The sequence below is a fragment of the Uranotaenia lowii genome, chromosome 2 (assembly GCF_029784155.1).
Source record: "Uranotaenia lowii strain MFRU-FL chromosome 2, ASM2978415v1, whole genome shotgun sequence".
NCBI lineage: Eukaryota > Metazoa > Arthropoda > Insecta > Diptera > Culicidae > Uranotaenia > Uranotaenia lowii.
The window spans coordinates 250,308,307-250,325,465 of NC_073692.1; the positions used below are offsets into that span (position 1 = coordinate 250,308,307).

At 34.1% G+C, this 17,159-nt stretch overlaps 1 protein-coding gene across 3 annotated transcripts in view; it reads left to right on the forward strand.

Annotated features, from left to right (window-relative positions):
• Nucleotides 1-17,159, forward strand: part of LOC129741465 (sodium/hydrogen exchanger 9B2) — a 94,819-nt gene that overhangs the window by 14,697 nt on the left and 62,963 nt on the right. Inside the window, exon 1 of one of the 3 annotated variants that reach the window (XM_055733201.1) lies at nt 5,547-5,710. The exons of the other annotated variants lie outside the window; for them this stretch is intronic. Within the exon in view, the coding sequence (XP_055589176.1) occupies nt 5,697-5,710 (14 nt within the window). The 5' untranslated portion in view covers nt 5,547-5,696. Of the gene's footprint in view, nt 1-5,546; nt 5,711-17,159 lie in introns of those variants that run through there. 3 annotated transcript variants of the gene reach the window in all.

Sequence of the window (17,159 nt, forward strand, 5' to 3'; positions counted from 1 at the left end):
TTTACCGTCATACCATAAATTCCAATCCGAGACGGGTCGGCCCCTACGCGGAGGAGGCATCACATCGTGACGTGACCTACGTTCGCGACGACGAGGAGTAGGAACACTAGAATCCGAATCCGTTGGTAAAACCCAATCTTCATCTGAGTCAGATCGTTGGAGGCGCGGTGGAACCCGATTATTTTTCTTCATTTTAATGCGCTTCACGTAACGTTCTACTTCTTCCGAATCCGATAAGCGTGCGCGATGCCTTTCAGTGGATTTCAATTTTCGCGGCGAAAATCGCGGTTCGACTGGATTTCGACCTACAGCTCCTTCTTCGCTACTTTCCCTCTCACTCATATCGTCCGACCTACTACTCTCTCGCGGAGATTGATGTTTTGGTTTCCTACGGGAGGATTTATTCTGCGACAAACTTAGATTTGACAACGATTTCGCAATGTTCACCAACAGTTCCGACCAGGCTTGTAATTGGTCACCATCGTTTGAATTTTTCCGGAGACAACCACCACACATCGTTCGTGACAATCGTGGAGAGCGCAATCGTTTGGTCGGAGAGCAAAAAAATGTAAAACGAAATTTTGATCTTTTTTTGTGATTAGTCGTTTGACTGTCATCCCTCTTGCGTAGATAATCGAGATAATCATTCCACATTGTTCGACCAACACATCCAAACATCACCCGGCGCTGCAGAGTGACGAATTTTTTTTTCAACAGGAGGGAGTGAATAGAAAAGATTGCATTTGCTTATTGAGTCTGTAAGTTCTGCTGCGTGAAAGAGATAGGCGATGTCGTAAACTGTCGGGAATGATGGTCGTTTGACCATCAAATTATCCCTCTCGTGTACCAAGACACGAAATTTTGTTCGACAATCACACAAAGAAGAATGAATGTCGTTTCGTTTGATGGTAGTCGACTGTTCGGCAAGTTTTCGGTCGCATTCGTTTAATGGCACGAACAATGATACTGATAAAAGCAGGCTGTGCGACTGTCAGAGAAAATGTCGATGGTTTACAAGTCTGGTTCCGACTGAACTTTCTGTAAGGTACCCATGGGAGAAAAGTGGGCCTGAAAATATCGGAGAATCATTGCCTGTAACTGATCCAGAACTTTTAAATCTGGCTCTAGCTCAGCGACTTCCAGAGCTCTGGTGCATCTGGCGAAGTAGTGCGCTAGTCTGGTTTTTAAAGTTTCTCTAATACCATCAAAGTGCACCCTGTGCTCGAGAATATCAGCAATATTTTTCACTTCGCAATCGATCAAGTATATTTCCTCTTCTACAGTTTTGTCCCAACGAGAATATTCAATATCCGGGTTTACTTCATTCTGTTCTGACTTTAGACGATCTTTCAGACGACGAAGAAGTGCAGCCCTCGAATCCTTTTGAGCAAAAGGAACTGCTCTGATGGTCAATTCATATGCCATTTCTTGTATTGATAAATGGTGAGCCAAAAAATTAGCGTAGATACTTTTGATTTCTGAATCCATTTTATATTTATTAATGTTCTAAAAATATGAAAAAAATATAAATGTAAATAAAGGTATTTTTTTTTAATTTGATGATACTATCACGAGTTCATTAATATTGAACACAAATCTATCAACAGCAAATAAATAAATAAATTTTTCACCACTTTCACAGTAACTTTAAATACTAAATAAATAATTTGTATATTAAACTATTCACACATCGTTTGGAGGACGATGCAAATCCAATCGGGAACCGATTTTCATCCCTCTCCGGGGGATGCGAAATGTAATCCGTGAACTAATTTTTAATGCGGGCGCCAGAATGTTACTCGGAGAAGCTCAGTGGGTGGGAATTTAAGGGATAGAAACAAACAGGAACTCAGGGTCGTTTATGCGTCACAGTACTTTCTTCGGAGGAACTCACCATAGGGAAAGCCACAAGCGCCGAGACAACCAAAGGCGTAGGCGGGTGAGTACCTCGCATGTCCCCAACCGGTGCAACTGAATATTTTTCAAAAGGGCAGAGTTGGTAATTCCCATAGGAGGCCGATCTGGAGGGAAGAGACAGGGTGGGCCTTTTCAGCCGCAAACGGAACACGAACAAAGTTGGTGTAAAAGAATTTAAATTACTCCACTATTGAGAAGCTTTTAGGGGTTCATTTTACAACATTATTTGGGGTTTATTAATAGCTATTTTCCCTAGCGACGTCACATGACATTGTTTTTATACTTGCGGTAAACATTGTGCACTGATAGGTTAGGATTTTCAGCTCTCGATGACCTCGATGTACGGCAGATGTAGATGATTCCAATCGGGAACGGCCGGGTAGGTTATTTCCGGCAAGATTATCATTGGCTCCTTACCGGCGTCCCGGAAGGGCCCACGACAAGCACCGAGATGTCAACGGCCTCGTCGTCCTTGTACCCATGAACAAACGGGTAATTTGATGAATTCGTGGATCGATCGGTATTTGGCGTTCCGATCTCCTCTTTCTGTCCGTTCTGGATTTGAGCCGCGTCGTGTGCTGTGCAACAAGCAAATAAACAAACAAAAAAAAAGGCCCTCTTGGACCTTCCAAAGAGGTTATGATATCTGGTGACGTCATTCAATGTGCACGTGTTTTACAATATACATGTTTTTTATAGTTTTCAGTAAATTTACCTTTTTTTTTATGTCGTATTTGTACAGAATTGTTCTTTTCACTAAATGTTGAGTGAATTTTAACCGCTTTTAGCTATTTATATAAATACAAAAATTTTAACGTGTTTTCTTACAAATGTAACATTTTACAACTAACCGTACTACTTTTTATACATTTTTAACGAAACCGCACACTTTTAACGGTTTTAACTATTTTTTTGTTGATGCTTACAGGTAATTTTAGCTTATTTAACCTGTAAATAGTAAAAAGTAATTTTAAACACTCTTACACCACATTTCACAAAAAAACAACGTACTCTAGCAACGACGCGCACTTCCGACTTCTAAAACGGTCACGAACAGAAAGAACTTCCTCTGCGATGCCGATTTGTAAAAAAGACGTCGGCAAGATTTGAGAGAATTACAAGGTGCGTCGCTCTCCGGGTGGTGACACTTCCCCGTCACGCCAATGGATGACCGACGCCCATGGATAACCCAGAAAGAGAGTGACTGTGCGCGATGACAGATAGGTGGGATGTCTGCCGTTCTGTTTTCGAACGACTGTTGTAGCGTTCTCCATAAAGGACAGGGATTATTGGATTTTGTGACGGAGTCCACAATAAAAAAAGTAACCACGGTTACAATTTAAATAATCGTTTGGATACGATCCTCATTTATGCGGGTACACAAATGGCTTGGGCAAATTCGATGATTCCACGATGATTGCTTGATCTATGCTCGCCCACACACGATACAAACAAATTTCGCGCGAACACAAACGATGGCTGGTGAAAATAGCAAAAGCAACAACAAAAAGCCACCTCCACCCCGGCTGGGGCTGAGTAAATGGCTTGGATTTTGTACAAGCAGCACCATACACCATGCCACAGAGGGCGGTTTGTACAAAATATTTCGATCCCGACCGATTTTATTCAAACCGTTTGCGCGGTCATTCAAGCAATGCCATACACGATGCAATCGTGTTCACAGCGACAAAATTTCATCGAATTTCATCACATTTGTACAAATGTGGTGTAGTCTGTGGCCCGCTTAACATATTGCACCAACGGTTGATCCCGAAAATATGTTGACGAAGAAGACAAATGAAAATAACAAATTGGAAAAAGCTGGCCTTTGATTAGAAGGAAAAGTGACATCATAATTGATCATAAACCGCAAAAATCCCTGTTTTTATATGTTGCTAAAAGAAATTAGAGAAAATAGGTGGAACAACAAAAATGCATTTTCTGCAAACTTCGGAAGTTGGCTAAGTTTACGTTAGTTTATATAAGTAGAGTAAAAAAATGGAAAGAATGTAAAAATGAAGAGATATTCTTGTAGTGAATAAGTGTTTGAATAAGAAATTTAAAAACCCAAATTAAAAAAAACAAACAAGAATGTTCATCAACGGAGCCTTTTTTCTTTCAGGAACTTTGAGTAAAGTCGTTGATTATTTTCCTTTAGGAATAAACAGGAGATGGAATTTTTGTGCCCAATTTGCAGTTTTTCTTCAAATACTAGAAAAAGGTCATAAGAGTCCAAATTAAGAAAACTTGTTCGAAACAACTAAATTATGTATAAACAGGATCCCGAACTTGGAGTAAAAATTCTAAATAATAAATTTAAACATGAGATACAGAACATATATTTCAATTTTGGGTAAGAAATCTAGGCTCAGAGTTATATTCCAGATTCAGATTCTGAATATATTTTTGAATAATTCTAAGTCCAAATTCAAATCAGTGATCTGTTTCCTAAAGGTTGTAGATTCCATTAAATGATGCCAAAAAAATCCTCAATTTTTAGAAAATTCAAACGAAAAGTCAAAACTATTTTAACCATCACCAAAAGATGTTTTTTTATGTTAAAGACTATCTGACCCGGCAAATTTTGTTGTGTCTTTATTAAACTCCTGTCACAGGATCTTGTTGTTTGTTTGTTTGTTTGTTTGTTTTTTTTTTTTTTTTTTTTTTTTAAATGACGGAATCTAACTGAGTGGTTGAGGAAGCACATAATGTATTGGAGTAAATCAATTTTGAATTGTTGTTTGTTATTCAACGGCATAACCCTTTGCTGAATTCATTCAATTTAATTCACAGGAAAGTGAGTCATAAACTTTAATATTTCTTGAAAAGATTGTTTATGTTGATAAAGTCGATCTTCCTCAATTACTCAATAATATAATCAGATACCTGATGGGCCTCGTTATATTCATTAATCATAGCCTTTGGTCATCTTTCAATTTTAAAAATTTTAATTTTTGAATATTAAATTTTTGAATAATTGAATTTCAGATTCCAATTTTGAATTTAAAATTTTTAAATTTAAATTTTTAAACTTCAAATTTATTTCTAAGTTCCGTAAAAAAAATCAAGTCAATCAATCAAAATAAGATTTTAATTTTCATTTTATCATTCATAATTTGGGTTCACAATTTTATGCTCTTTTCGATTATTTTACGGTTTTGCATTGAGTGAAGTCATTAATTAGTAATATTATTTTGAAATAGTTTTATATATGCCTTCAGCAGACACGATCTTCGTGACTAAGGGCTTTCAAGTGCATTTGCATTACGTTTACTCTACTATTGAAATAAGAAAACGATTACGTGCGATACCGAATATTCGGTTGTTAGCGTTTACATTTATTTATATTTTAAACTGATTTTTTTTGTTATTATTTATCCGTAGCTCAAATTTTAAGTTGTTCTCAATTGAAAACTTTAAGACAATTGCAAACTTATCCATTTGCATCTAATTCTAAGCATTTATTTTGCCATCGTCTAGCGAATAAAAGATAACAAATAACATTCATGTTGCTATATCAAATTCTTTGTGACGATGCCATGCACCTAGCTTCTCATTCGTCAATTAAGAGGAAAAAAAGTTTATAAATAATAGGTCAGTTACTAATCCTCTGTAAGTTGGTTTTGCTCCGTCTAGAAGTGAACATCTGTCGGTTCGTGTGATTCGGAACGTTTTTTTTTGTTATACACCCTGGAGAGTGCTAGTGTGAAATTTCAATCTGCTAGGTTTATGCTTTACCTGTGTGAATGTTAAGAAGCTTAGAGAGCTGAATTCCAATCATGCTTAAAAAAACGTAATTATACCTATATTAATTAAACTGCTCAATTGTTCCAAATACGAACAATGGAGCTCACTGCTCGAGTAATAAATCCTCACATAGGTTGTGCAAAGCGGAAGAGCGTGCGAATTTCATGAGTCCATGCGTAGTTCAAGCTCAATCGTATCGGTTTTAGGCGTTAGAATATTTACCTGATTGAAGCAATTAACATGGTGCTACACGTTTTGCTATATGTATTAAAATAAATCTGTGATGTGCAGCGATGATTTCTATTAGCTGAGACTTTCTACTATCGATTATGCGAACACATTTATTTTTATTGATATATTATTGATCGTTTAACAAATTTTGTCATTCACACGTAACATAAACGGAGTATTCTACATTACTGCAATAGTTGTTTTGATTTAACAATTGAGTCATTATTCAATTTTTGAATCAAGTACTACATTTTAGTTATCTTTTAATTGTTAAATAATCAATAATTTTCAAATAATTACATATTAAAATGTATAAGTTTATATAAGTGTAGTGTTGTAACCGAAAGCATTCTTGTGTTTGAAATAAAACCGTAATCGATCAGTCAGACGACTAAACACTAACGACTGAGCAACGGCCCTTGATTTTATCTTGATCTAGGTTTCCACTAGATATTTTGCACAATATCCAAGAAATTTAAATAAAACTGGCTAACGATATAGTGCCGTATTTATCATGACTTATTTTTATTGTGTCTGTGTTCACGTAAATGTGTATCATCGACAACAACCATGATTCCAGCAGCGCTGTCTACCTCGGAATTGAAGCGATAACTTGGATATCCATTTATGTAAAGGTTATAGCGGTGCCGACAAGTTGATCGTATTGAAATTTTCGAATATTCTCGATTTGCTCTCATAGTATTTCTAGAACAACTTCTCTTCAACACAATTTCAATGGTGGTTTTCACAAAATACAACAATGAATTTAATCATTTTCATCGTTTTTTGTGTTTATTCACTCAATTTATAATCCAAAGGACATTGAATTCCATATGATTGTATGGATTCGATTTGCTTCGAAATCATCAAATTTTGTAATGGTTGACAGAAAATGATTATACTTAGCAATTGTTACAAAAAAAAATCAGATTTTTTTTAAGATTGAGGAAAATTCATTTCAAATCAAATCAAAATATGAAGAAGAAGAGTACGGCAGTTGGAAAGACAAACTTTCACAGTAAAACTTTATTTTATCAAAAGAATAGTGCTTGAAAAAACCATTTTTAAGACACATTTATAAATGTAGGGGCCTATTCTGTTGGGGCAATTAAAGGGCGAACACGAAATTATTGCGTAAATGTCATGCCAAATTTCTTAATATGTCCTTCTCGTCTTTGACTGTCTTCTTGCTCTTCCGAAGTTCCCGCTTCATTATTGCCAAGTACTGCTCCACAGTTTGGTGGGTTCGTGTCCTTTAGAACAAAGTGGACAGAATTGGCCTCATACCACTCCAGGACACTTTTAGAATAGTGGCATGATGCCAATTCTGGCCAAAATAGCGGAGCTTCGTCGTGCTGCTGCAAGAACGGCAAAAGGCGCTTATCGAGGCACTCAGATTTGTAGATCTCGCCATTTACTGTGCCCTTTGTCACGAAAGAGCCATGCGAGATTTTTGGAGGCGAACTTTTCTTCTTCTTAAATTTGTTGTCCATATCGAACTTGCTCTAGCCGGTAAAAAACTCCAACCCCGGAATTTGCTTGAAATTTCGTTGTCCATCATAGTTGCCATATTTTGTCAGCATCTTCTCATAGAGCTTCCGTGCCCGAGTTTAAGGTGTCGATTGTTTCCGCTCATAGCGGTTTGGGAAGTTCTGTACCTTGTATGTATGAAGTCCAGCTCTTTTCTTTGCATTCTGGACGTATGTAGCTCTGCGAAATGCCGATCTTTTTAGCCAAATCACGGCTTGAGACGTTGGAATTTGCTTTAACCATCCGTTTCACATTTCCGTCCGTCGTTTTGTACTCCGGTCCCTGTTTTCTTCCAGCTCCTTTGCCGTGGTCCAACGTTAACCGATCCTGGAACCGCTTAAACAATCTGGATACGGTTGAGTGGACATTTTTCAACTGCCGATGCGGCAGGTCAGGAAATTCCAGGTGTTTGGAAAGAATTTGTTCTCTCGACTCGCGTTGGTTTACCTCCACTATCGTTTAATCGAAAAAACACGACTTCGAGTTTGAAAGCATGTAAAAATTACACATCAATGAGAAAGTGTGCAAAATTTGGTCGATTTTTACCCAATGGTAAAAAAGTAATGCCCTGATGAATGTGGCGCAATAATTTCGGGTTCGCTCTATAAGTCACTTGCTTAACTGCAAGTAACAGTCTCGAGTCACTTGTAACAGCAAAACACCAGTGAATCACGTGTAGTAGGTTGTATTTGTTGTGGTAGTCCCTACAAAAACAAATAAACTACTTTCCCAACGACGCACACAGGGGTAAATGTACCTAATAAGCGATCAAAATTATTTGCGGACGAACGGTAAACGGTAGACATTTTTATATTTTTAGATGATCTATCAAATTCTTGAAAGAAAAAAGTGATTTTTTCACCTGGAAGGGAGATAAAAAAATTATTTCTTGAAACAATTAGTTTAGAGACTTGATGTCTTCACAAAAGTTGTAGATCTTATTATTTTAAGCAACTTTGTTGAAGACATCATCAAGATCGCATGAAAAACATAAAAGTTACGAGCATTTTAAAAATAACGAGCAATTTAACGAGTAATTTTGAGTTTTTATTTAATATCTTTTTTAGTATACGATTTACAAACTTGGTATTTTTGAAAAAGTTGTTCAAATTGTTGAAACAAACAACTTTGTGGAACATTTCAACTACATATTTCAACTAAGAAAGGAGATATACTACAAAATATCTAAAATAATGCCTTTTTTCAGTAAGTTATAACTTAAGAGTTCGGACGAGTTCGGATAATTTTTTGAAAGGGTTTTGTAGGTTAAGTTATTGGCTTTCCATTGATATATAAATTTAACATTAGTTTTGGATAGATGTTCTGCAAACTAGCAATCAAAAATGAGATTTTTCAACAATTTGAACAACTTTTTCAAATATACCAAGTTTGTTAATCGTATACTAAAAAAGATATTAAATAAAAACTCAAAATTACTTGTTAAAATGCTCGTTATTTTTAAAATGCTCGTAACTTTTATGTTTTTCATGCGATCTTGATGATGTCTTCAACAAAGTTGCTTAAAATAATAAGATCTACAACTTTTGTGAAGACATCAAGTCTCTAAACTAATTGTTTCAAGAAATAATTTTTTTTATCTCCCTTCCAGGTGAAAAAATCACTTTTTTCTTTCAAGAATTTGATAGATCATCTAAAAATATAAAAATGTCTACCGTTTACCGTTCGTCCGCAAATAATTTTGATCGCTTATTTATTAGGTGCATTTACCCCTGTGTGCGACGTTGGTCGTATAGATTTCAGTTTCAGATTTCAGATTCAGATTTCAGGTAACGGACTCAGTTTTTAGATATTTATCAAGCCACTGAGGATTTTAAACTAAATATAAAGCATGATACACATGATATGAAAAATGTTTTCTTCGGGCAACCAATGTAACATATATTTTCAATGGGGGGGGGGGGGGGTGATTGGGGTTTTGTGTGACAAAAGAAGAATTTAATATTTGTTCCGGCCTTATTAAATGATGAAACATACATTAGAGCTAACAATTCAATACACTTTAACCCCAGACAAAAAGACAGGACACTTAGAAAAAAAGTCGGTTGATTTTTCGCAAAGCGATTACATTGCCATCTAGCGGCGACATTGCCTAGCAATTCCTTTACCAATTCTGAAATGATCTAGGATGCCTTTGATATTTTGATGTTATAAGAATAATGTAAACAATTAAATTTAAGATTGATGAAGTCGTTCTCTTTAATTATGAAATTAAAGGAGAATCAAGTTTAAAAACGCAGGTTCTAACACTCAAGTACGGCAAAGAGTGTAACCCATGTGAGCAAGCACAAGGATAAAATTGATGCTCGCCTTGGACTTCTGGAAAGATATGACAACCTCTTCCAAAAGTTCCTAATAGTGACATCAGCTAATGCATCATTATATTTTTCAGGTGCAGATTTCTGAGCCACGCCAGCTAGATTACCCAGCAAACCTAACAAAATACAACGAATATCTCCCATTGCGTTTAGAAAAAAAAAATCAAGCACAATTCCGGGATAGTTAATTATTGATCACTTCCTTTTGTGGCAGATTCCAGCAGCTGGTTCCAATTCTGGTTTCCAAATTAAACAAAATTTACGATTCACATATAAAATCTTTCAGTTATCGAATGTCGAAAAGACTCATTATGTACTTATAAACCTCTTCTTAGCTAGGAATTTGAAAATTAAATTGATTTTTATTTACGATGAAGTACTTTTTTCATATTTTTCATCATATTTGGATGAAAGAATAGCCTTCTGGGAGGATATTTTTGTATTGTATTTCATCGTTTCCAAATTAGCTTGTCCAGCAGAAATTCCAATGTAGAATCAGGTCAACAGGATAGAGATTTTCTGAGTATTCTGGAGTCTTCCAAAGAAATCTTTCACGAGAAAATTCTGCCAATAAACGTTTGGTACACAATCTTTTCTCTAAACCTGAACACTCGTTTTGACAAATCAAAATAGCATTTTGGCTGGCCACTGGTGCTTATAACGCAGGCGGTTCGAATTCAGTGCACGTAACTGAACATGGCGATTACATCTAAATGAATAAATTAAGAAATTTAAGCACAACGAAACATCTATATATATATAAAACAGGGAGAGAGACAGAAATGTACGAACACACAAAACTCTTCACTGGATCATCCGATTTTTTTGTTGTGTTCGTCTTCACGCGAAGAAACACAACGAAGAGATAATTTTGAAAATGTTTTTGTGGAATTTGAAAATTTATTTTCAGTTTTTATTCGTATCGAATCAAAGTCATGGCACCCAATTTCCCATTTTTTTTTTCATTCGAAACCCAGAGTAGGGAGGCGCCAAAAACAATCAAGGCTTACTGATGTTCATCCATCTCTCTATAGAAAGTTTTGGCGCTCATTTTCATTGCCAGTGTATTTTTCACGTGGCATCAGTAAAATTGATACTTGGATATGATTGTCCCTATGGGGTGCTGCAACTAGCCAGTAAAAGCAAGTTCTCTGGTGTTGGGAAAAAGTGGTAGAAATTTTGACACTTACGGCACATTTTGAAAATTTTCCCATGCAAAAACATTATTAAGATCTGTGGACTTCTAGTTTTTTTACAACACTTGTTGTATTTTCGCATGCTGTGATGCAAAAATAGCAATATTTCTATCACATACACGCTAGAAATTATTGAACCATTTACGAATCAAAAATAACCATTTTTGACCTTTTCCCGGGAAATGTCATTTTATGAGTTCTCCATGAGAAGTCATAAAATGACTTTTAAGGGAGAAGTTCGAATATGGTTATTTTTCAACCGGATGGGATTCTGAAGGAGAAGTTGAAAAATGGTTGTTTTAGAATCATAATGCAAAATGAGGGAGAATGTGAACGTAGAAATAGTACAAATCGGTTTTTAGAAAAAAAAAAGATAAAATTTAAAGAAAATTGTGGTTTTCACATCTTTTTATTTATTTAATAATTTTAAAGATGTTCTTAAAAAAATACAGATCAAGGAAAGATGCAACGATTTTTGTTGTGAATCGAGCCACACTTTCACTTCTCTGTGCTTTCACTGTCCCGGTGGAAGTCCCGATCCTTCGGCTCTGCTTGTGATTCGGAAAAATAGGATCCGGGATCGCAAAACATAGCCAGGAACGATAAGGACCGGTAAATGCTTTTCCGGAAGAAGTTCAAGTAGAATGTTTTGAGGGTTGAGGGGGTTCTGTTGAGCTCCTAGCGGGATGATCAGCACCAACAGCACAATTCCGTTGTTCAGGAGGTGTTTCCTACACTCCACAGCCGGATGATGATTTTCCGGCAGTCTGACCCCCCAGATAGTACGGAAAATTACCGCGTACCATCAAAATATCATGGTGGAACAATTGCGCAGCACCTGGTCTGATTAATATTCAGCTCCCGATTATCTGAGGATCCTCAGATTTCGGCATCCTATTATAGAAAGGAAAAAAATCTTCATCAGACTCAATTCCGAATATAACAAATAATTGAAGACTTACCTTACTGGACCAAAGGATGTTCGTCGGATTAGGATTCCTAAATGGCAACTGGCATCCAGATCATGGAAAAGAACTTGATATTCTAGCTGCTGTTTTCACTTTTCCGCTGCATCACTACCAGCTATGGGTATATTCGGTTGCTCCAGAGTCGTAAAACCCGAAGCCAGCTCCAGAGTCACATTAGGTGGAATCCAGTCCAACTAAACGGGCTTATAAGTAAGCTCGCAAATCCTGCATTTGCAGTTCCGACAAACTTTCCACATTTCGGTATCCTATTAGGGGGGAAAAAATCTTCATCAGACTCAATTCCGAATATAAAATATAATTGACGACTTACCTTTTTGGACCAGAGGATGTTCGTCGGATCATGTTCACATACTAAGTGGAAGAAAATCTTGAATTTATTTCTTCCATGCAGAACGCACCCGGCTGCAGAACCAATTACTTTCAACATGGCGGCGATGAAATGCCGAAATTTTCAACCATATTCTGGGTTTCATTTGAGAACTACCAAAATGGTTAAAATTTCATAGGAAAAAATTAATAAAAAATAACCATATTAGAAGTTCTTCAGCAAAAAACAAAAAATGGTTATCTTTCATCCGTAAATGGTTAAATGAAAACGAGCGTGTACGGGTGAAATGGAAACAGTGTTGTAAAAAAATATTATACATGCAGAAAAAATCCAAAATATGAGCGCTAGTAATCATAGCAGCTTTGCCTACTAGCGACATGTCGCATCCGTCGCGACATTGAAAATAACAACGACGCATAGCAAGTTTCCTAGGAGACTTGAAGCATGCGATTCATGGCCTAAGGAAAATGTACAGTAAATAACATAAACAATGTTCGAGTACTACATAGAAATCGCCTACTGGACTGAAAAAAGAAAAACAAACCTGCGAATGACAGAAATCTCGCTAGTAAAAAAGCGTCGCTAGTCCTACTGTCGCTATTCGGTTTGGTGCTATACACATAATACAACGCCCCAAGATCTTGAAAACATTTTTGCATGGTAAAATTTTCAAAATGTCAAAATTTCTACCATTTTTTTCCAACACCAGTGAACTTGCTCTAAGAAGCATATTTACGAAATTTGTTTTTTGTTGCATCAGAATAAAAGCAATTTTAACATTTTCTTAGATGATTGTTCGTGCACCGTTAATTTTTTTTTGAAATGTCATATTCTTTTAGTTGTATGTAAAATTTTTGATAGACTCAACAAAACATTACCATTACCATTACCAAATTATTTTTGATGAGTTTTGATAACACCAATAGCAAGTCATATAACTGATAAAAAATCACCTTTATTTATTTTTGGTTAATTTTAAGAAGATGTTAGGAATTTATCCAGTCAGTTTGAGAATTGAATGTTATCAATTTTGTGATTCCAAGTATCGCTATCATAAGAACGGATTGAAGGATCAGGAAACATTAAAAAAAGCACACTAACTTTAATGCTCAGTGGTTACAAGGAACTTTTCCAAAGTTTAGCTATATAGGACTTTAACTTGATATTAGATCCAACTCTCAGTTTCAAAATTCAGAAAAAAGGATCGTAATCAAAAATATCATCAAACTTGAAAGAATATCAAAATTTAACATTTAAGTAAAAAGCATGCCACCTTCAGAATATTGATATAAATTAACAATAAAATTCAGAATTGAATTTAACTGTTTGGATTACAGTTTCTTTTCTTACGATCATAAACTAAAATTTTATATAATTTGTGATTCTTTTGAATTTTTATTCCAAATACTCAAAATAGATTCGCCTTCATTCAAGGTTTCAAATGCTAAGAGAAAAAAAATCCAAAAACATGACAGTTTAAATTCTTTTTTTTTAATTTCCTAATTTATAGTGCAATTTGCCAATCCCTAACTGAAAATTGAAAAAAGATAATGATGACACAAATTTTAAAGACATTTTCAAACATTATATTGATTAGAAAAGTGTTGCTGTAGAATGAGATGAATAGTGACTTTTCCTGAATTGTTAAATATTTGTCAAACTCAGCTCTGTCAATTCACAATAAGATTCAATTTAATACACTTAAAGTGTATTTAGTACACAGTCCGAAAAAAAAGACATTTGAAATAATGAAAAAAATTAAAAATTAAGTTTATTTTCATTATTCTTTAAATGTTCTGGATTTGTCCAATTCATTTTTTAATTTTTCTATTCTGACGATCATACTTAAAGAAAACTTCAATGTATTTAAATACAGAGGTAAATATATCAAAATAAAAATCAGTTTATGACGACTTCACCAAAAAAGATCCATTTTCTGTTCAAATCAAACTTCAGCAATTTTAAAATACTTGATCATATAGGAGTTTTTGAATAGGAATGATGGCTAAACTAAATTGAAAGTTCTGTTGTGGTATGAAAAGTTGATAGATTAAGCGTTCTTAAGTTACCGGAAGAAAATTAGTTCGGTAACCAAAAGTTAGCGTAACTTATTTGTATATTGAACTATAATTCGGGATTTTTTCTGACACAAGGGTATCTTCTTGCTTTTATCTACTCAAAAAGAAGGCTGACTAAGGAACAGTGCTAAAATATAAAAAAAATCTCAAAATACAGGCTCAACAAAGTTTGCCGGGTCAGCTAGTTTAATTATAAATTTACTTACATGTTTAAAACATTTATTGCGATTTTGATTTTGTTTTGGAAACAGATTCTGGTTGTCACGGAATGTAGTATAAAATAATACTACTAATAGCTTCTATGATTGAAGATTTGTTATTTTCAAAGTTGTAAAGCAGCGCAATCTGGTGTCGGTATTGCCTACCATTGATAGTGTTTTGCGAAGAATGATAAAAGAGTGTCCTGTCTGTTCGTCTGTACTTAAATGTGTTCATTATATTTTTACAATGCCGTTTCACGTTATTTTTTAGATTTAGAATCTTTAACGAAAATTATTCTAAATTCGCATGATTAAAGCTTGAACAGATAAACACGTGTGGTCTTGATTTAACTATTCTTTTAAAATAAAATGCTAATGTTACTATTCTGCAGATGAAGAATAAACGTTCATATTCAATCGATTATTACAATGTGTTCATGAAATTATCAAATATTTTAATTAACTAAAACCAATATATCCCAAGTAACATTTTAAGTTTTATAGCAGGCTACTAGACCAAGTTTGTTTCATAACAGGCTTAAAGAGTCTTACAAAACGATCGGTGTTACTTGGGTATCCCTCTTGATTCTAAACTTTTTACAAAATTTATAGTTATCAGGGTGGCCACAACATTTTCATTTTGAAATTCCCGGTTTTTTCCCGGTTTTCCCGGTCAAAAATTCAAGATTTTCCAGACTTTTATTCTCTATTTTCGTCAGAATATAGCAAAATTTTCAACATATTTCATTGATTTGGTTGTTTCATAACACTAACAACACTTAGCAAGACTAGATTCTATCTTAAGGTTTTCATCACATTTTCTAAAAATGATAAATAAAAAAACATCCTAAACAAAATCGTTAAATCGGTTTTTAAGTCATGTTTACAAAAAAAAATAGAAATGATTTGTCAGAACTTTTCAAACAATCATTCGTTATGTGACATTCGATCATTTTTTCATAATTTACAGATACCAAGTGTGTTACTACAGCTCACAAAATCCACGTCTTTGAGAACATTCGAAACATTTCTGAGAACGTTCAATCATGTAACTCTCTCGTCACAGTATATTCAGTTAAAATCTTGTTTCCAGAGGTTTTACATTCAGTAATAGATGCATCTTCAAGTGTAATATAAATTTTTACTAAAAATTTATCTCACAGATTCAGAGAGGGTTGTTTATAATTTCCCCATTTTTTTTGTTGTTTTTTCAAAATACGGGGTAATTAAGAACACTTGTTTTTAGGCATCGTTTGATTATCTAAACTTATCTTTAATGTTTAAATATGTACCAATAATCATCAAGATCTTTAAAATAAACCGTTATACATAAATTTATCAGTTTCTAAAAATCTGTAAATATAAGATTGGAGGACAGGATTCCCTGTTCCTTTATGAACCTAAAAATTACCCATGACTAATTAAGGGTAAATTTTGAAAAACCATTAATCCTATTTTTTTTATTTATATAGAAATATTGTCAACACTAAAAATTCTTACGTAACAAGAACTTAACAGCGTTCATTATTACCCAAACTTCATTTGGGTAATTATGAACAGTTAAGACCAAAAAAAAAATTTTTTTTATAATAACCTCAGTTAACCCCAACCGTTTTCCGAAAAACTGTCTTCTGTTTTCAGCCAAGTTTTAAAAATATTTTCTTTAGGCTTCAGTAAAGATTTTTCATATTAAAGAGACCAATAATTGAAAAAAGAAAAAAACAAATTAAATTTTTGAATCGTCGTTATAATTGTTTTTTTTTATACAATTGAGTTTTAGAACAAACTTTCAGACTCTGAAAACTGTATCAAAAAGCGATAATATCGATACCTACTGTTTGCATGGTCGTTAACATGTAGTTACTTGTGTAAAGATACAATTCTTGTAAATCAATCAATTGATTTTCGAAGAAATTTCCCGAATTTGCATGAATTGTGTGTGTAATATGTAATGTGTGTTTAAAAAAAAATATGGACAACAAGTTGCATCGTCTTGATTCAGTTTGAGTGATTTTTACAGCATATCAAAGTTTGAGATGAAGAAAAATTAAAAACATTTATTTAATTCATATTTACCCATTGTATTTTTTTATTTCAAATTAAGGAATTTCTATTTTGAAATGAATATTTAAACAAAATGCATAAAGAATTCCAATTTATGATATCTTAATTTATTATCGTTAATCAATAAGAATTAGAAACATTTATTTTTGATTTCCATAGCGTAGTAAAAATGTAATTTATAATATTGCAGTTTAAATTGAATAAAACTTGAGTTAAACTGGCTATACTATTAACAAAACGAACTTTAGAACCCACGAGTTTTAAGTCTAAGATAAAACTTTGATTTAAAATTGAAATTGTAAATTTCTAAAGAAATTTACAAAGGGGCAATGTTATTTTGTAGCAGCCATAAATGTTGCTATATAGCCACATATGCCTACTGCATATATTTATAATTAAAAAAAAAGTGATTTTGTACATAATATACACAGATGTATTTATTTGCAAAATAAAATATTTTTGCATAGAAAAAAAATTCTCAACGTTTTTATAGTTCATTCAGTTGATGGTTAGCTTTGTTATGCAGAAAAGTGTGGATTGGAT